This window comes from Erinaceus europaeus, chromosome 3, assembly GCF_950295315.1.
Source record: "Erinaceus europaeus chromosome 3, mEriEur2.1, whole genome shotgun sequence".
In the NCBI taxonomy this organism is placed as follows: Eukaryota; Metazoa; Chordata; class Mammalia; order Eulipotyphla; family Erinaceidae; genus Erinaceus; species Erinaceus europaeus.
In genome coordinates this window covers 10,747,766-10,769,421 of record NC_080164.1, presented here as the reverse complement: position 1 = coordinate 10,769,421, position 21,656 = coordinate 10,747,766, and the positions used below count along the sequence as shown (strand labels likewise).

The 21,656-nt window shown below is 43.3% G+C and overlaps 1 protein-coding gene across 1 annotated transcript in view; it reads right to left on the bottom strand.

Moving 5' to 3' along the window:
- TDRD15 (tudor domain containing 15) overlaps positions 1-21,445 on the bottom strand; it is a 31,066-nt gene extending 9,621 nt beyond the window's left edge. The window contains exons 1-3 of the mRNA XM_060186639.1: positions 20,399-21,445; positions 14,327-14,473; positions 1,594-7,813 (exon numbers count right to left, since the gene is read on the bottom strand). Coding sequence (XP_060042622.1) covers positions 1,594-7,813; positions 14,327-14,350 — 6,244 coding nt within the window. The 5' untranslated portion in view covers positions 14,351-14,473; positions 20,399-21,445. The remainder of the gene's footprint in view (positions 1-1,593; positions 7,814-14,326; positions 14,474-20,398) is intronic.
- Between the last annotated feature and the right edge of the window lie 211 nt (positions 21,446-21,656).

Sequence of the window (21,656 nt, the reverse complement as noted above, 5' to 3'; positions counted from 1 at the left end):
CACTGACCCATGGATATCGCTCACATTTTTTAATATTGTTTGGAGATGCTATGGTGAATGTGGTATTCTGTTCACCATTTCTTACTGTCTTCCCCCAAACTGTTTAACGTTTTAGGTAAAGAAGTGGGTACCAGAACACGGGCAGGTGACCTGCCGGGTGGAGCATCTGTAGGACAGTACTCAGGGGCCTAACTTGGGAGTCTGTCACTGGATGAGAGTGTCTGCTGGGGGGGAGGCTTCTCCAGCGGTGGAATGATGCGGTGGTGTCCTGCCACCTCTCTATCTGTCTCCCTCTCTATTCGTGTCCATCATCTTCTATCAAGAAGAAATGCCTATGGGAGCAATGGAGTCCTCCAGGCACTGAGGCCCCAAGCTCATCTTAGTGGCAGGGAAAAAAAAAACAGAAGAAAAGGGAGGGAAAGTGGGTACCTGTTACTAGATTTCACTTAAACCTGCAGGTCACCCAACTTCATAGTGTTGTGGCCAACTTCAAAAAGATCCAGCTCTCAGCAAAGTGCCTGAGTGGAAGCTAAGCACTTCATTATTGTCTCTACTATAGAAAAAATAGTAAAATTTAAAAATAAGGCAGGGGTCATCTTAAAGGAATTATTATTAGCGTCTATGTTACTATACTTTAAATTTCCACCAGGGCTGTAAGCTGGAGCTTGGTGCGTGATGACTCCACTGCTCTTAGCTGTCATCTTTTCATTTTTCTTCCTTTTTTTTTTCTGATAGAAACCGAGAGGGAGAGACAGAGGGTGGGAAAGAGAGACACCTGCAACACCGCTCCACTGTGTGTGAGGCTTTCCCCCTGAAGGTGGAGAGCAGGGGCTTGAACCTGGGTCCTTATGTAAGGCAATGTGTGTGCTCCACTGGGTACAACACTGCCCAGCCCACATTTGTCATTTTCACAATAAGATATATAACTACGAATTCAAATGAGACACTAAACAGTGGATGACCACTCACTGGAAAGCGAACCTGCTTTGTCATACACACAACCCAGGGCCAGTCCCACTTCACTAGAGACCCTTAGCCCCTCCTGTTTCCCTTTCTGTTTTTCTAGCTGGAAAAAAAATATAGCCTCAGAGTGATGAATCCCCCCATGGTGAGAACAGGAAAAGGAGGGGAGAGGAGGAAGGAAGAAGAAGGGAGGGAAGGAAAGGGAAAGGGAGAGATCTCCACTCATTGACAATGATGCAACTCAATGAAACTAAAGTCCATCTAATAAGAGACAACAGAAATTTCGTTCTTCTAAATGAGTTCACAAAGCTCACGAACAGCAGCGAGATCCATGGACCTATAGGAGTTTCCTGAAACCCTTGGAATTTGCGAAATGGCAGGCTTATATGCACACACGCGTAGTCAAGGCTCCTTCCCTTTCATTACATTCTCAGAGGCCGCTATTCAGAAGGTAAATGCGGTCTAAACAACGGTTGAGAGATCATTCCTCACGCATCCGCTCGCTCAAGATTTCCCAAGTTCAATTCTCTGAGAGTGTCTTTCCAAGCTGAACAATTTTAGTGCACAGACTTTTTAAGAAGAGAGAGAGAGAGAGAGGGCGAGCCCAGTATTAATAAAACAACTGCTTACCTTTGAAGTGTTCTGAGACGTTGTTTGCATTGGCTTGCATTGCTTTCACTAGGTCCGCGATGTCACTTGTCTGTATTCCTTCAGCTGGTGGTTTTCCACATCTGTCTTCAACGCAGCCGGCATCTCTCGTCACCCCGTCAGGTGGTTCCAGAAAGGAAGCTGCTGCACATGCGCTATATGCAGTGGCACTCTGGGGGTCTTGTCTGCTGTCAACCTTCTTCCTCAGCGTTAAATTTCTAGAATGCGACCTTTTATTAACAGGGCTTTTGCTCATGTGGTTCTTACCGACATCTCTTCTTTTCATTTGGTTCCTTTTCAGCTTGGGCTTTTCGCTACATGTGTAATTCATAACTCCACTTTTGTGACAGTTTTGACTTAATAAAGAGCAAACGGGCTTAGTCTGCAGTTTATACTGAGTTTCAGTCGGGCCAGCAGTGGCACATGAATCTAGATGAGCTGAATCTTTAGAATACATGGCAAAACCAGATGCAACTAGCAGGTCTGCTAAATTTCTTTCCTCATGAATGACATCTACTTTCAGTTTCGTCTCAAAATGATAGTCCCTGAACTGAAAAACTAATCCTGGTTTACTTAGGAAATCTTGAAAGAAATTTCTGGTTTCTTCACTCCAGTGTTTCTCTGTGGCGGGTAAGACACCATCTAAGAGACAAGGATAACTTAGCCTTGGGACGCTCAAAATTGCCTCAGGAACAAGTTTGAGATTTTTTATAGCTGAGTAAGGTATAAAAATGGAAAATCCATAGTCAATCAGAACAAGATGTAGAAACTGAGCCGAGACATCAGAAATTTCTACTCTATTCCACTGATCTTCTAAGTCGTATTTGAATAAACAGCCCAAGCCAGGAGTTATGCGCTCTTGAGGCACCGTTTCCAAGTTTTCTGGCAGGTCAGAGAGCAACAGAAACAGAGATTTCATCGTGTCAAAGAAATCTTCTAGCTGAATAGAGAAGTCCAGTGGGTCACAAACAGCAGTGGCAAATCCAGAGTACTGCTTACCACTCTGGAATTGTGCCCAGGTAAATGATCTTACCGCACACGATGGCATGGGAGACTTAGGCCCCAAACTGCGAAGGACTTCTGAAGGCCTCAGCTTGTTTTCGGCATGAAATGTCTTTAAATATTCCAACAGTAACAGGTCACCTACTAGAATTTCTACTTCCCAGAAAGAATTCAGGTATCTCAGGAAAAGGATGTTTATTTCCAAATGAGCAAACAAACACACAATGGACTCAAAAGGCATTTTCCTGAAGTTTTCAAACCAAATCCACTTACAGGGCACAGCTTGTCTTGGAATATTTCGCACCTCGTCACGAAGTGCCTTGGTACTGGATGAAGACACTATTTCATACCTGCCGTGATCCACTAAAAAAACAAGCAGCTTCTCATCGACACATTTTTTTTCTACTTTGGATCGATACCACTTCAGTGTTTTCCTAGATTTTGCCAAGCATTCTAAGCCCTTGTTAACACTCTCCACTGATAAAAAGGAGGTCTTTTTAACTTCTTTATTAATGAGTGCTGTTACGTCTGCTAATTCTTTTGTGCTTTTTGCCAACCTCACATAAAATGTCCCACTTTTTGAAACATGCAGTATTTCAGCCTTTTCAAGTTGTCCTGGTTTGACCTCTTCAAGAGGAATTTTAGCCAACTGTTGACAGGGTGGGCGGGGGGCCTGACGACTTTCCACTTCACTTGACCTTGCCCTCTCTCTCTTGACCTCCTCACCAGGGCTGGCAATCTGAGAGACAACCGGAGGCAGTTCCAATACTTTTCTCTGCAGTTTTGAGCACGCTGTCCATTTCAACAGTTCATTAGTGACACATTTTTCATCACAAGTCATGTCTACTTCCCATTTATGTTCATGTTTTCTCAAAAATTCACAAGAAACTGCTTTATTACGTACTCTCGAAATAAAGTAACCCACAGTTTTACTGTCCCATATTTCATCAGGCTCGTTCCATTTGACTCCACTAAGGAAAGAATGAATTCCTAGCTGTGGGATGCTCAAGAATTCGCCCTGAAGTTCATAGATGCTTGATGTGCTTACTACTGCAGAGTTGCCATAGTCAATGAACTGCACTTCCAAAGAGTCTCCTGGTAAAATGTTCTTAATGACTGCTCTATAAACGGCATTGTCACGGGCATATTCTGCGACTACCAGGTCTCCCACCATTGGGTTAACGAATGTACTCCCTGGTGTGGTATCTGTCCTCTCATTTAGAGCCTCTGCCAGGCTGAGGATTACGTTTTCATTCTCCGCAAGCTGAATATGGAAACTTGCTGGGTTATTGACATGAGACACGTACCCCTTAACTTTGGCCTTCAGGTCAATTTTGGGTTGAGGAAGGTCTTTAATCTGTGGTCTAGAAAGATTAAGTGGGTTTTTTGAGACCACTTGACTGATGTCTCTGATAAAAGACTGTGACACAACCCTTACTGGTTTCTGACCCACAGCACTTTCGTCAAAAAGACATGCATTTCCAGGGACGATTTTTACACACTTACTTTTAAGTTCATCTTTCAAAGACTTCTTCACTTTGTTTTTTGACACAGGTTCAATTTTATAGCAAACAAATGGGTTCAAAAACCTGGTATATATACTCTGGGGATTTAGTATCTGTTCTATTTTGTTTTCAGAATATTTTACTAGACTACTTATACTATGCTGATGGCTGTTTTCATTTTGGGCTTTCAAGGAAGGACTAAGGCCCTCCTTTTCACTCATTTTATGGACTTTTTCCATAAAATAGCAGTGTTCTTGGGAACAATGCTTCTTTTCATAATCGTGAAGCAATGCTTTAATTTTCTGATTTATATGTTCATAGCCATCGTATAACTCTACTCCAAGCTGACCATCTGCCTCCCTGGACAGTATAACTGCCCTTAATGGTTTGCCCAAGAAGTTATCTTCAAACCAGTTAGTGATTTCTGTTGGGATATCTACGTCTCTAAGATCTGACAAAAAGCACTTAGTAGCTTGCATAGGTGTAAACAGCAACTCGGGAAAGTGATCAGAAATAGCCCTCAACATACTTTGTTCTACTAATTGTTTATTTCCAAAATCTACAAAATAAACCAGAAAGTCAGACGCGGAATCCGTCGGCATTGCTAAAGCTCTATAGGAAAGACCATCCTCTACGTACTTGGCTACGCACAGCCTCGTTTTACTACAGTCATATTTTGGGTAATCTTTTATGTTACTGATCTCTGTGATTTTTGATTCTATCATCTCTAGGTCTTTACTATTTCGACTAAGCTGACAGTAGAACTTTTTGGGACTACAGATGTGAGATATGTAAATCACTTCCTCACTTCCGACTTCTATATTAAAAGAAGAATAGTAGTAACTATAAAGACTAACAGAAGGTGGAAATGACTTGGATAATATGCTGTACTGTGCAGAGCCATGATTAAGAAGAAATTCTTTAGCACTAATAGATGGAGAATGTAATTCCACTAAATTGTATAAATAGCCTGGATGTGTGAGAACTAAGGCATAGATGACACAACTCAACAACCCTCTAGAAGAACAAAGAAAATTCCCGAAGTCTCTGCATGCTTCGCTTGTCCAGATGAGTGATTTACAACTAACAGGTTCAACTAAATGGTTAAGACAGCATGTGAACGCTTGGCCTTCTAAATGTAGGAAACAGGGGTTAATAGCACAAAGATCTGTAACTGAAACTCTTTCCTGGTAGCCGTAATCAACAAGGACTACATCAACTTCTGTTGCTGATATCTGAGTCAAAATAGTAGCTCTGTACCACTTCCCATCTTTGGAATACTTAGCAACACAAGCAGTCTGCCCCATCTGGTAAGGGTCTGAATGCGCACTGTAATAATCTTGAATCTGTTCCATTAATAACTTTAGGTCTTCTGATTTACATTGGAGCTGGCATGAGAAGTCACTTGGGCCAGAGTAAGAGGAGCATTTAACTTCAAGGACTGTTCCTGGTTTAAACATATACGCTCTGTAAGGTTGTTTTGATATAGTAGCCACAGACAAGCTCAAGGAATTTTTTAAATCTGAGACGTCAAACGCTGAGGACTCCGACAACGTTAAGCTACTTTTCTTTAACCTACTTAAGTGGGTCTTTTTAGGTTTAGATCTTTCCAGAAGGGCAGATAAGACCTTCTGAATATTAACTTTGGTTTTTGGTTTTAACACAGAATATTCACTTGCAGCTTTTGAATGACATTCTGGTTCAACTTCCCAATATTCCGCATATCCAGACTGTAACATCAGAGAGGTGACGTTTATATTTTCTGGGGCTTCGATGCTCTGAATATTTACCGTGTACTTGTCATCTTTTTTTGATATAACCTGAAGCAGAACTGCTTTGTTCAAGACCACTTTCTTAAAATAATCGATTGCGGCCTTCACCCATATGTCTTCGACAGGAAATACATGTGCAAGAGAACAGCACATGGCTAGGGCAGGCAACTCACAGAACTCTGGAAGCAAAATTTTGACATCAAAAAATGGCACAGAGTCAGTATTTCCATAATCCAGAAAGTAAACATTGATCTTACAAGGATTTGATTCAGTGACGATGGCTCTATAGAAACACCTGTCCTTGCTGTACCTGGCACAACACAGTACTCCAGCTTCTGGATTTCTTAGGGTCAGCTCATCGTTGTCAGACAAGTCATAAAACTTGTTTATATTGCTCATGATGTCTTGAAAATCTTTCTGATATTCACTAGTGCGTACCCAGAAGTTTGATGGGTTTAAGACATATGCTACAAAGGCGATGTAGGTCGTGTCTATCTTCATTTCTATCGTTTTAATAGGAGAACCAACTTTTAAAACACCTTTTTGTTCTAGAGAGCCTACTGGCTGCTCAGTGTCTCCAATGAATCTCTGGACGGCGAAGCTGTTCACATCCGAAGCTCTAGTCTCTTTCAACACAGAGATTTTGGGGCTGGACACAGGACAGAGCATCTGTGTGCCTTCTGTCTTCTGACACTTATTACTAACCATGGATTCTCCAGTTTGCAGTGTCAAGTAATACAATTGCTCATCTTTATTGAAGCAATCAATGTGTGCATATACTATCTGCCCTAATAAAGCCTGTTTAAATATACTCAGTTGACATTTGCTTATGTCTTTATCTGAACTGTGCAAACATGTCAGAGAGCATGGGAAGGAGAACAATGGCACTACAATAAAATCCTGCTTAAGTTTCTTTACATGAACAGAAGCTATAGCCTCACTGTTGCCATAATCCATGAACCAGACTTTCACTTGATTATTGGGCAAAAGCTGCTGGAGAATGCCCCTGTGCCACTGTCCATTTTGCCTTTTGGCAACACATAGTACACCGAAATTGTCACATGTACTTTCTTCAGTGACAAGATCATAATGCAGAGTCATACATGCAGTCAAGTTTTCCAACTCTGGAATCCACCTGGTGAGTTGACAATAAAATTTGCTGGGGCTCAGAGCAGATGAGACCTTGACACTTGCAGTGCTGCCCACTGGCAAAGATGGTTGCAAGTTGTCGAGAACATGCTGAATATCAACTGAGGTAGCACTGCTGTTTAGTGGTAATCCGGGTCTTTCGTGTTGTAGTAAATCTGGCATTTGCTGTGGGAATTCTTTCAACATATCCACAATAAGACGGAAGGACTCTCCATCGATAAGTCTTCCTAACCGTAGTTCAAGGACCTGGGAAATGATTTTTGGCGCTTCAAGAAGGATAATTTGAAGAGGCAAAACAGCCTGTGCAAAGCCTTTAACTTGTAGTCCTACCAATGACTTGAAATAATTCAGTGCTTTAGGAGACCATCTTTCCCCAACTGGAAGTAAGTTGGCAAAAATACCAAATACCACCCGTGGTGGTAGCTCAAATAAGTTGCCAGAGGCTGAAGCAACCTGTGTCCTGTCAACTCTCAGTTTTTCTCCACAGTCAATCAGAAGCACAGTATAGAGTTCATTTTTCTTTTCCACAACTCTTCCTCTTTGCCATTCTCCTGAAATTCTTTCTTCTACCAAACAAAATTCATCTATTCCCACATCACTTTTCACTTTTGGAATATGCTGTATTTCCCTCTGCAATATGTGGTAGTCAAATGAACACTCGTTATTACTTCTGCCTTGAAATTTCACCAGAATGTCCTTGGAGAAGCATTCTACATGCGATATCGTCAGATCCACATCTAAAAATTGAGGTAATAGCGATGCAGAGCCCATTTTCTAAGAAGTAAACGACAAATACTAATTAAATGCTGCAGACAGTTGTCAAAATCAAATCAGTCTCATAAACTGATTATGTAAGTACAAGATTTATTTTTGTCCTTATTACTTATCAGACCACTGTTCAACTCTGGCTTATGGTGGTACAGGGATTGAACCTAGGACTTTGGGACCTCAGGCATGAGGGTTTCTCTACATAATGACTATGCTGCCTTCCCCCACCCATAAATACAAGTTTGTAAAGCAACCTGTTGCCGATTACTCATCAAACTATGCTAGTAAGAATAATCTTAAATGGCAAGACAATGGCAGGATATGCAAAAAGCATCTAACTTTGCACTGCCTTCCACACTTGTAAAGAATTTTACTGAAATAACCAAGATAACATAACAGACTACATGACTATCTACTCATATGTATGTAAGTATGCATGATACATATATACATATATATAATATATATTTTTCCCCAATACACATATAATCACTGGAAACAGAAAAGCATTCTCATTTTTGAGAAATAAGTTTCCATTGAAGAGACAGATGAAATGCAGTAGAATAAAGTCATGAAAGTCTACAGGAGAGTATCTTCTCCTGTGCGAAAACCTTTATTCATGCAGACTCCTTCCAACAACTCAAAATTCAAAAAGGAGTGGGCGTATAGATCAGCCAACAGGGGGCGCTGTGCCCCAGGCCCAGCTCTGTTCATTAGCAGTATGTGAGCCCTCTCAGCATCATTATACAGCACGAGGTTTATTCACGGACTGGAAAGCAGGCTGCATCCTGTCCACCAGACTCAGGGACACTAGTGCAGAAAGCACTCAGGCATAAGGGGAAGTGCTATTGGCATAGCTGGCGGCCAATATTGTGGAGAAAGCAGAGCGAGATCTTTAACACAGTGGCAAAGTTCTCTATGACAACCATGACTCCAGCTAATTCTCTTGACCTAGCTGAAATTCTAAAAACTATTAAATATGTGGCAAATTCAAGCAAGAACATTCGTGTTGATGGGACACAGCTCAATTCCTACTTGCCCGAGTTAACATCTGACAACTATCACTTGGCTTTTTCTACTTTCATTGCCAGGGTTTCAATGTTTCAAGATGATTTTTCAGATAGAAAGATAAGACAGGCAGGAGGGGAAAGTCTAGCACCAAATGCTTCCTCCCTCACTAGAACCCGGATCTCGCACATTTCAAAACTGTGTTTTGCCTATTTTCTGTGAGAATAAAAGAAAAACACTGAACCGTTAAAAATATCACAGAAAAGGACCTAAGTTTAGAGTTAACAGTGCTCTGCAGACTTCTATATGGAGTTAAACTGTGCCCATATGCCAATAGCTTTGCGGTCACCATCAATTAACCTGCTCCAATAAAGGAAAACGGAAGAAATAAAGAAAGAGGAATGAAGGGAGGGAGGGAAGAAGGGGAGGAAAGGGAGACACCTGAAAAAAACCAAGGAAACATTGCCTTAAACATACTGAGGGAAACAGCATACAATTATCTTGAAAGTTTGATTTCTGTTTTCCAAGAGATCAAAATAATCATTCTTCTACAAGGGAAGTAGCTGATACTATGCAACAAGCGAGATAATATAGTATTACAAACAAGAAATTGAAGTCTGCAGTGGGGAAAGTCAACACAAAAATGAAGATCAATGGAATTAGAGGAATATGCTGTGAGAATACCACAGAAGGCAGAAAATAACAAGGTAAAGAAGAACACGCAGGATAAGGACACACAGGTTTAGCACGCTGTGTTAGCTCAGAGAGAACTAAGGTTACAGGCGATAAGCGGGTCGAAGATGCAAGCCCACAAACTGAATAACCCAAGGAGAGCTGGAGCAGGAGGTGAGACTGAGGGCTATGTGGGCACTAACTCCGCTCGCATTTTCTCCCTGGGAATTCATGGATTCGTCAGCATGGTGACTCTGGGCTGTGCCTACTCCATCTTGGAGTTCCTGAGAATAAAAGCAAAGGTCAGCACACTGAAACATTCATTAGAATAAGCCGAAAGAAAGAAAGGGAGAGAGAGAGAGAGAGAGAGAAAGAAAGAAACTTAGAATGAGAAACGACTTCCTTTTTTGTTTGTTTTTTTGCCTCCAGGGCTATTGCACCAGGAATCCACTACCCTGGAAGCTATTTTTTCCCTCTTGTTGTCCTTTTTATTTATCACTGCTGTTATTGTTGTTGTTGTTGCTGTCATTGCTGTTGGATAGGACAGAGAGAAATCAAGAGAGGACAGGAAGGCAGAGCTGGGAGAGAAAGACAGACTCTACCTGCAGACCTGCTTCACATTCCATGAGGCGACTGACCCCCCTGCAGGTGGGGAGTCAGGGGCTTGAACCAGGATCCTTAACTCAGGCAGGTCTTTGCGCTTCGTGTCACATGTGCTTAACTTGTTTAACTTGTTGTGCTACTACCCGGCACCTGAGAAAGGACTTTCTCAACTCATTACTTAAGTTCACTGGCCTTCTTCCAAGTCCTAGGCTTTACTCGATTTGAAAAAAACTACAGGGGGTGAGCAGGGGGCAAACCTGTCTTAGCACACATGATACAATGTGCAAGGACCCGAGTTCGAGCCGGTCCCTACCTGCAGGGGTGAAAGCTTCGCAAGTGATGAAGCAGTGCCACAGGTGTCTCTCTGCCTCTCTCCCTATCTCCTCCTTCCCTCTCCATTTCTGGCTGTCTCTATCCAATAAATAAATACAACCTATAGGAAGGAAAGACCTATAAGGAAAACCTGTAGGATAGTGACAGTGAGACAGAAGAGAGAGAAAGCCAGTAAGAGAGACCATGGTACCAAAACTTCCTTCAGTGCCAGCCTTGAGCCTGACAACGTGTTTCACCTTCCCAGTGAGCTATTTCACTGGCCCAGGCAAGAGTCTGAAGACGTGACGCTGTCGGGCTGGGTGGTGGTGTAAGCAGTAAAGCATACACGTTCCCAAGAGCAAGGACCTGGGGCTTTGAGCCCCCCGGCCCCTCGCAGGGGGAAAGCCTGAACAGTGGGGCAGGCTGACAGTGTCTCTCTCTCTCTCTCTCTCTCCATCTCCCCCTCTCACCTGATTGTTCTCCGTCTCTATCATAACAAAGATAAAGGAATAAGTAAGAATTTAAGGGGGAAAAGAAGGGATCTTCTGTTGTATACACGGAGAACATTCTTCCTGCTGTTCACACAAAGGGCTATGGGACTGTTCATTCGGCTTCATAGGAAAGAAAAGAAAAACATACATTTCTCAGGAATAACGCCACTCTTCTCAGCAAAGGTCTTTATTAACTGAAGGGAATGTGAACAGAAGCCGGAGGAAGCTCACAGACACAAGTCACTAAGTTCCGGAAGCCTACTCTCCTCCGTATGGTTACTACTTCCGCAAACAGCACAAACGCCAAATAACAGCATGAGGAGTTTCAAAGCAAAAGGAGAAAAAAAAAATAAGAGGCCCGATTTGCAGACTGTTCTCACCTAATGCTATGTCTGTTGAGTTTAGTTAAGCCCTACCTGTGTGGGAGGAAGGACCTCTTTCTGAAATAAAACTGCTTGGACTAAGAATCTGTGGAGGGCAGGGAGATGGTGACGATGGTGATGCTGTCACACAAAAGAACTTCATGCCTGAAGCCTCAAGTTCAACAGCCAGAACCACCAGAGCTGAGAACCCTCTGAGAAAGGGGTCGGGGGAGCAGAGACGGAGGAGGAGGAGGAGGAGGGGGAGGAGGAGGAGGAGGAGGAGGAGGAGGAGGGGGAGGAGGAGGAGGAGGAGTGCGAGGCAGGCTTAATGTGTAACAGTGAACTGACAGATAATGGCTTGTGCAGGGTGATGACAATTCTGAAGACACAAGACCAAAGGGTTTTCTATAAAGAAGTCGAAAGGAAAGGAGTCTGGAAAGCTTTCTGGAAATTCTTAGACCCAAGAAAAGAAAATGGGTCGGCCTTATGATGTTCTCCAGGGCCTCACTGTGGAAAAGTTGAACTTTTGTTTTTGTCACCGGGTTTAGCTCTGGACCCTGTTGCCTGCACAAGAAATCCATGGCTCCTGGTGGCTTTTTCCTTTATTATTAAAACAAAGATAGACAGCTTGTGAAGTTCCCGCGCCCCCGCCCTGCTTGTCGGGCAGGGCAGGGGTTCAAACCCAGGTCCAGGTTCTTGCGCATGGCGATCTGTGTGCTTTGCCAGTGGTGCCAATACCGAATCCCAGAATAAAATAAATAACCAGGTAGGCAGAGTGCCCAGTTCTGTGGCTGTTAATCCTTCTCTATTTTTCCCTCCAGTGCTTTTTAACAGGAGGGAGAAAGTGCCCTGTGCCATGGGACACACCTACCCACATGTATCTGAAGAACCAATGACCAATTAAAAGTCAGGAAAACAAACAAGGAATTAAAAACAAACCCAGTTACTTTATGCAACGGATAATTCTGCGAATATATTATTTCAGACTCAGTGGTTTTCAAACTTCATTTTTGCAGCAGAAGTTCATTATTTTGGAGCAAGGTTATTGCTGGGACTCAGTGCCTATACAGCCCCACCACTCCCAGTGGTGAGTTTTTATGCTTTTTATCTACTTTTAATAGAGGGAGAAGACACAGTGAGATAGAAAAGGAGAAGCAGAAAGGGTACACCCTTGCGCCCCTGCTATACTGCTTCTGGAGGAGGAAAACGTTGGGAGGTTGGAGCCGGGTTCTCAGGCATGGTGACGTGTGTGCTTTCCTGGATAAACCAGCGCACGGGCCCAGGAGCCCTTTTTAACAGAACAGAAAGGAGAAAAACTTACAGAACTACTTAAGACTTATAAGTCTCTATATAGTTCAGATTCAATAGTGGCATCCGAACTTTAAACAGTTACAAAAATTACTTATTAGAAGTCCAGTAAGAGCAAACAGTGAAGCTATTATGATGAATAGTTTCATTGCAAATTCGTCATATAATGTGGTTTACTATTTTTGATAGCACGCTATTGAGAAAATCAGACTCAGTGATACTCGCGAATACTTGCACAATTAGCAGAGTCATATGCAAATAGCTTTGAACCACAAGCTAATGCGTGAACCTGCAGGCACTCCCCACTGTTCTTTTCTGCCTTTACATTTGGTAGAGCTGAATATATTATTTATTTTTAAAAGGCCATATATTATTTCTCATTTAAATTCAACTTAAAAGGTTACAAACTCCTGCATTCAGTTTATATTCAAATTTATAGTATCACAGTTCCCCTGTAGTCTTCAGAGAATATAAAATATAGGCACTATCATAATTTATAACATTACTCTCCTCGGTAGCAGCAAATCTCACTGAAAGTGGCAGACGGTCAACCTGGGCTGTAACAGCTTCTAAAGCAGCCTAAAGGTTAAAAGGCGGAGGAGGCAAATAAATGAGACTCACCAGTCTGCTGGCTAAACCCGACTCCTTTCAAACAGGACACACCCAGAGTGAAGGGAGAAAAACAAAGACCCCATGCAAAGAGAAACCAAGGGAAAGCTGTGATACTTTTATCCGACAAGACACTACAAAACAAAGACTGAGAGATTAGAGACAGGACAGAGGTGTAGGATCTGAGGTCCCAGGTTCAAACCCCACTCCACCAGACTGAGCTGGAGCTGAGCAGTATTCTGATGAGGTCAAAAGAATTTTAACAAGAGAGAAAGACTGTAGTAAGAGTCAGGAAAAAAAAAAAAAGACACTGCATAATGATAAATGGATCAATCGACAAAGAGGATATAGCATTTGGAAATGACACATCAGGGTGAGAATACTTAGCTACATAAGACAAGGAGTAAGAGATTTAAAGACAGGTAACAATACAGTAATAGAAGAGACATGCCTCCCTTTCATTATCCATAAAAATTTGGCAAGGAAACATTGGCTTTAAAAAAAGAAGCTTAATGGGGGGGGGGGGGGCAGGTGGAAACACACCATGGTGAACACAGACATTACTATAAGGACTAGGGTGCGAACCTCCTCTCCCCACCTGCAGGGGGAAAGCTTCACAAGCAGTGACACAGGGCTGCAAGTATCTCTCTTTCTCTCTCTCTCTCTCTCTCTCTCCCTCTCTCTCTATCTCCGCCTTCCCTCTAAATTTCTCTCTGTCCTATCAAATAAAATAGAAAGAAAGATTTAAAAAAATGGCCACTGGAAGCAGTGGTGGAGGTGGTGGGGAGAGACTTTAATGCATTAAGGGGCTGAGAGAGCTCCCAGGATACAGCAAGTGCCGTCATGCACATGGCCTGGGTGGGAGCCCTGGCATCACACGAGAGTGCACAGGCATCCAGGGCTGCTTGATACTGTGGTAGCTCTCTGTCCTGACCCCTTCTCCTCTCAGCTTCACACCCAGTTCTCTGTCTACCCCGCATCAAATCAGACTGTGTCTCTGAATGAAAAGTCAGTCCAGCAACAGTGAGACTGGCACTTCACATGTTAAGGAACTAGTCAAGAACAAAGTCAGAACTAAGGAAAGAAAAAAGGTCACAGTAAAGCAAAGGAAATAAAGGCCTCGACTACAGAGGCAGCCCCGCGAGACATCTCACCGGAAACTGTGCCTGCTCCACCATGCAGGGAAACCCAGGCTCCAGACTGCCCTTCGCTGCTGCGCTAGATGGACCTTCCGCACTGCGGGGTTTCTTTCCTCTTCTCTGGCTTTTTATCTGAAAAAGTCAGCGTGGAGCAGTGAAGCCCTGGTGACCAAAAAAACCAAAAAAAAACAACAAAAGATTTTATAAAGGCTGTACAATATGATAAATGAAACTTGAGAACTATTTATCTAAAAGTATAAAAGTTACTTTATCTAGCCTCATCAATGAAGGCTCAAAATCAAAATTAAAAAATATTACAAGTATTGTCAGTGAGATACAAAGGATACTAAGAGACTACCATGGACAATTACATGCCAACAAATTTGGACTATTTAAAAGAAATGGATAAATTTTTACAAGTATACAATGTACCAAGACTAAAGCAAGACAAAATTGAAAAGAAAAATATCTTAGAACTGATTAGTGGTCAACAACTTCTCAACAAATGGGTCAAAGAAATTTTGGTAAGTTCAGCCAAACATTCAAAGAATAAGGACTCCTTCTCCGATTCTTCCAAAAGAGAAAAGTATAACTTCCAAATATATCAGATCAGCATTACCTTAATACCAAACTCAGATCAGCTATGCCTCAAGAAACAAACAAAAACATATGCCAATATCTTTATATACATAGATGCAAAAATTCTCAATAAAAATATCAGCAATTTGATCTGACCTTGGACCCATATTCAGCTTACGAGCCTGTGTGCTCTCTGCATACCTGTAGATCCAATCTCACATTCTGTGGTCATGAGTAGGACCGCTCCAAACTGTCCCAATATCAGGACCCATCTTCCTCAGATGGAACATATGAGTATGTTGTTCAGTCTCCCTTCAGAGGATGGAACATTCTCTACCACTGTTGATCCAAGTTGAAGGCAAAGTCCTATGGGGGCCCACAAAGGGGCCTCTTTTGTTGTTCCTGATAGAGATGACCAGTAACAATGAAAAGAGTGATACATTCAAGATCTAGGCCTGTCATGTCTGTTTGGGAATCTCAGGACTCCCCGACTAGGGTCCCAGATGATGCGGTGGCCTGATAGAGACTAAATTTCCCAGCAGTGAGTGAGGAAAGTATAAGAGGAAGTAGGTGAGGAGGGTATCTAGGTCTAAGTAGACACTATTTCATTAGGAACTTTATGGTGTCTTTTTAGGCCTCTCTACTTGCTTGCTGCATATACTGACTCACTGCAGACTATTGTGCACTTTTGCTGTCAGGTATATATTTTGTCCTGATTAATGGGTATGTGTAAACATATATCCTATTTCATGGGAAGCTGAATATGTGCCCCAGATCGGATCAAATTGATGAGGTTTACAGTCAACACTATTTATACCCCTTTTTCCCATATTAGGGAGCTACTCTCTTCCCTGACCCAGCTTTCTGGTCCTTTTTCCAGCCATGACATCATCTCCCCAGACAATAACTTGGATCCACCTGCATATCAGATTTCAGGCTCAGGGGAAAAAACAACAACTAAGACTACTATACTCCGACCTATATACAAAATGGAGACCCCCACTGTGGTGACGCTCTATGCCCCGACACAGTTCTGACAGAGTGCAGTGGTCTGCACAGGCGCATGGTAGACCGCAGGTGAATCCAGTCTGTGCTGGTGTGCAAAGCATTGTGGGTAGGCAGAAGAGACTTAAAAGGACAGCAGCCGGAACGCTGGGGGCTCTTGGGCTGCGGCTTCTTCTCCTGGTCAGATGCCTCTCAGCGGAGATGCTCCAGGCATCCACCCGCCATGGCTACTTCTTCTGGGAACTGAGCACATGCGACTCTGCTAGCCGGTAAACTTTCAGACCCCTCTACAGCCATGAGCAACCTTCACCAGAGCTGATAACTGTTTATCTTATGGGACTAAACTTTGCTAACCATAGTCAGACTTTATAGACCTAGCGTAAGCTTAACCCTTGATGATAATTGCTTATTTTGCCTTTTACCCGTTTCACCCTAATAAACCCTGTATTGATTAAACCAGTTCCCAGCTTTCTACTGTGAATCCTATGCACCGCAGCAGCCCCAACCATAAAACCAATTTTTAAGATAATTTAAAACATCCCACCCCAACTCTTCATATGAACTATTTCAGCCTTTAGGTTCATGATTATTTAATAATTTGTGTGGCTCTATATGTTAACTTTTTTCAGCCACCAGGTTCCAGATCCAGCATGAAGCCAAACAGACTTCCCTGGACAGACGACCCCACCAATATGTCCTGGAACCCCGCTTCCCCAGAACCCCACTCCACTAAGGAAAGAGAGAGACAGGCTGGGAGTATGGATCGACCTGCCAATGCCCATGTCCAGTGGGGAAGCAATTACAGAAGCCTGACCTTCCACCTTCTACACCCCATAATGACCCAGGGTCCATACTCCCAGGACAAAGAATAGGAAAGCTATCAGGGGAGGGGATGGGATACAGAGTTCTGGTGGCGGGAATTGTGTGGAGTTGTACCCCTCTTATCCTATGGTTTTTGTCAGTGTTCCCTTTGTATAAATAAATATCAAAAAATTAATAAATCACTAATAATTTCTTAAATAAAAAAAGAATCAGAGTGTCAAAATGGCGCACTACCCAGACTCAATTCCACCCTGATATTTCAGATAAAGATAGTAATTCGAATAATTTATGAAACCATAAAAAAAATATCCGCAAGTAGTCAAAAACAACAGTAAGAAAAACAAAGCGGAGCCATCACAGTCGCTGTGATATGAAGACACAGGAATCACAACAGAGCGATGGGATAAAAACAGACACAGAGAACAACAGAAGATAGTAGCTCAAAAGTAAACTCACACATTGTTTACAGCAAAGAAGCCAGAAATGAAAATGAACAAAGGATGGCTCTTCGCTATTCCTGCTAGCAGGTAACAGGAGATGAACTGGAGCTGGTAAGAGGTTTCTCCTTCACCCCACACAGTGCTTCTGCAGATGTCAGGGTGACCTGGGCGGCTCCTCTCTGCTTCCTGCCCTTAGGCGGGGATGGCCTTGGTGGATTCCTCGGCTGCCTGGCTCTTCACAGCAAAACTGTTACCAGACTTGCATGCCACTGGTCACAACGACACTGATATAAACCAAACACAACTACTAGTGCACCAGCTCACTTAGACAGAAGCTACATTTTCTTTTAAGTTTGCAGGTACATAGAATCAATGAGTCCTTGGGAGAACCAGAAGATGGGTGTGTGAAACATGAGAAGGAAGTGAAAATAAGAGTTAACACTTCCTGATTCCACACAATATGGACGACAACTCTCTTAGTAGCTGGGGACTGTTTTCCAGGAACTCCTCTCTAGTAATTCTAGATCACCCAGCATCTATAACACATAGTTGAATCACAGTCATTGTGTATCTCTGCCCCAAATTAAGCCCATCCTCATGGATCAGGACCTGAGATCCCCCCTAGCCTCTGCTTCTCCGTCTTTCTTCCCCAGACTCTGTTGCTTTGGTGCAATCCAACAAACCAGTCCACATTTTACTCCTGTTTCTCCTATTTTTTCTCATTTCTTTTCTACCTAACTTTCCCTAATTTCTTCCCAAGGGCTTCTGCTTGAGCTAAGTTACTGATCTAAGGCCAGGTAGGTGGGCTGCTTACATTACTGGGTTTCTGCCATGTATCCAGACAGCATGTACATCATAAATAAAATTCTCTTTACATTCTCACTGAAAAAGTGAGTCACATACAAGGACCTGTCTTCAAGGCCCTGGTCCCCCACCTACAGAGAACAAGCTTCCCAAAAGGTGAAGCAGGTATGCAGGTGTCTCTGTCTCTCTCTCTCCCTCTCTCCCTTCTCCCCCTCCTCTCTCAATTTCTCTCTTGTTGTATCAAATCAAATAAAGTTTTTTTTAAAAAAAAATAGAATGGCTAGGGAAGTTGTGGCACATATACACAACGGAGTGCTACGCAGCAGTTGAAATGATGTTGTCTCCTTTGCAGTGACAATAGTCAGAACTCAAAAGTATCTTGTTGAGTGAGACAAGCTAGAAGGAGAAAGGCCAATGCCAAATTACAGACTATCCTACCTACAGGCAGAACTTAAGAAGAAACAACAGTAGGGGAAAACACAAGGTGAGACTTGACTAGGGGTGGCATATTGCTTTTTCTAATCTGAAAGGCTATTTGTGAATATTAACTAAATGAATGTGCCAAAAATCTTGAACATCTAAAACACTTAAGGGGTCCCTTTTAGTTTTTATTAGGGGGGGGACTGATGGTTTACAGTAAACGCAGTTAGTACACATGTAACATTTCATTTTTCTGCAAAACACTCTCACCCCCAGCCAAGTCCTTCTAAGCCGTCATCATGCACCAGGGCCTGAGAGCCCCCTCCACGCAGAGCCCTTTACTGGGTGCAGCACACCAACTCCAGTCCAGGTCCTGCTGTGTGTTTCTTTTTCTGTTTTTATTTCTCTACTTTTGTGAGTAAGAACATCCCATATTCATCCTTCTCTTTCTGGCTTATCTCAGACTTAACATGATTCCTTCAAATTCCATCCAAGATGAGGTCAAGTAGGTGAATTACTCATTTTTAACAGCTGAGTAGTATTCCATGGTGTATACAGACCACAACTTACTCAACCCTCATGTGTTGTTGGACACTTGGGTTGCTTCCAGGTTTTGGCTGTTACAAACTGTGCTGCTATGAACCTATGTGTACACAGATCTTTTTGGACCTTTTTGGACGGGTGTGTTGGGTTCCTTAGGATCTATCCCCAGGAGACGAAGTGCAGCATCACAGGGGAGGTCCATTTCTAGCCTTCTGAGAGTTCTCCAGACAGTTCTCCACAGAAGTTGGACCAATTTACATTCCCACCAGCAGTGCAGGGGATTCAATAGGTTCTTAGTAAAAATAATTCTTATTACCTCAATATTTTTGAGCAAAGGGCTGGAGATGGTTCGCCTAGTCAAGCGCACACCTTAATATGTGCAAGGATTTGGGTTTGAGTCTCTGGCCACCATGTGGGAACGCCAGTGAAATGGCAATCTTCATAAGCCGTGCCTCACTATGGTGCCTCTCCTCTCCCTGTCCCTGTCTCACCTTCTATTAAAATAGACAGACCATAAATAAATAAATAAATAAATAAATAAAATTGCCAAGCAGTGTAGTAGCAGGTATAGGTTTTGACACTCCAGTGAACAATACCCCAGTCACTATGGAAAGACAGAAACAGGCTTGGGGGCATGGACCCACCTGCCTAAACCCATATGCCCAGCAGAGAAGCAATGACAGAAGCCAGAACTCCCATCTTCTGCACTCCATCAAGAATGTTGGTCCATACTGCCAGAGGGGGTGAAATGACAGCGGGAAGATGACCAGAGGTCTTTGCACTCCAACTCCATCAGGACCCAGAGAGAAGAGTGAAATAAAAAGGAAGGACACTCAGAAGTAGCAGCAGATGTGACTAAAAAGGAGGAGAAAGCAATACCACAGGAAACCCTAGGGTCAACCCCGATCTGTGATCTTGGGAGAATTAATGCAGTTTCCCATGGAGGGAATGGGGACACAGAACTCTGGTGGTGATAGACGCATGGAGTTATACCTCTGTTATATAACTTTGTAAACTGCTATTCAATCACTAATAAAAATATTAAGTACAAGTGGGGTGTGAAAAACATTGACGCTGGCCAGCTAGATTCTTCCTCACTCAGCCCGTGTTCAGTACTAGTGTGTGAAAAGCCATTTCACATATTCTCAGAACTATGTAATTTTGTCATTTCAGAAACTACAGGTCATTTGCCTCCTATAAAAAAATAATAATAACCCTAGTGGGGAAAAAAATGTATACTGTAATTCTATACCTAGACTTACACTTTTCACACTGCAGTCACTAGCTGCTTCGTGGTTTCTGAGCATCAGCAACACGGTCAGCGCGGACGGATGCACAGGCACGAAGTTCACCCTCAACTGTTCAGACTTTATGATAAAAGGCCGTGTGGCGGCATCTTCACAGTGGATCGTGCCGACGTGACAGTTTCGACATATGAATGAAAATACACCGGATGTCTGGCGCAGAGGTTTACCTGGAGGAAGCGGCTCCCCCTGCTTGCAAGTGTGGCTTGGGGAGTGTGGCTACTCTGCCATGTGCGGGACCCAGGATGATCCCAGTCCAGACTCCACTGAAGGAAGCTTTGGTGCTGTGGTCTGCTTCCGCTCTCACCCCGTCTCTAAGATATATTAAAAAAAAAAAAAAAATTAATCAAAGTGGCGTCTTTCTATGCGATCTGCTATAGACAGACAGACAGACAGCCGGAGCTAGGCAGGGCTTCTCTCTCCCTCTAAGATAAAAATGAATAAAATATTTGTAAATAAAGAAATAAAAAATGTTAAGATAGAAGGCGGAAGGCAGAAGGGGGGGGGATAGCATAATAGTAATGTGAAAGGACTCTCATGCCTGAGCTCTGAGGCCCCAGGTTCAATCCCCAGCACCACCATCAGCCGGAGCTGGGCAGGGCTTCTCACTCTCACTAAGATAAAATAAACCAAATATTTGTAAATAAAGAAATAAAAAAAAAAAAGTTTGGATAGTGGTCCGGGAGCTGGTGCAGTGGATAAGGCTTTGGACTCTCAAGCATGAGGTCCCGAGTTCAATCCCCAGTAGCACATGTACCAGAGTGATGATGTCTGGGTCTCTATCATTTCTCATGAATAAATAAATATTTTTCAAACTAAAAAAAACAAACAAAAAAAAAAAAAACGTCAGGCTAGAAGGCAGGGGGAAGAGCATAACAGCCATGTGAGAAGACTCTCAAGCCTGAGCCCTGAGGCCCCAGGTTCGATCCCCAGCAGCGCCATCAGCCGGAGCTGGCCAGGCCTTCTCTCTCTCACCAAGATAAAATAAACGAAATAGTTGTAAATAAAGAAATAAAAGAAAAAAAAAAAAAAAGAAAAGGTTAGTAGCTGGGGCCAAGTGTTGGCACACGCGGTTGAGCGCGCACACTGCAGAGCGGCAGCGCCGCAGGTTCGAGCCCCTGGTCCCCACCTGGGGGAGGGGGAGGGGGGCTCACGAGTGAGGAAGCGGGGCTGCAGGTGTCCGTCTGTCTCTGTTCGACAAAGAAATAAAGGTCATGGTAAACGTGTGCGGAGGGAAGGCAGGGGAGCCAGCACGACGGTGGCGCAAGGAGACTCCGGGTCCCCGCGGCGCTGGGCCCCAGGTTCAATCCCCAGGGCCTCCATCAGCTGGAGCTGCGCAGGGCTCCGGTCTCCTCTCTCCAATAAAATCTGTTTTAAAAAAATCATCATCAAGTGTGAGGTAGGGGAGGTAACAGCCTTTCACGCCCG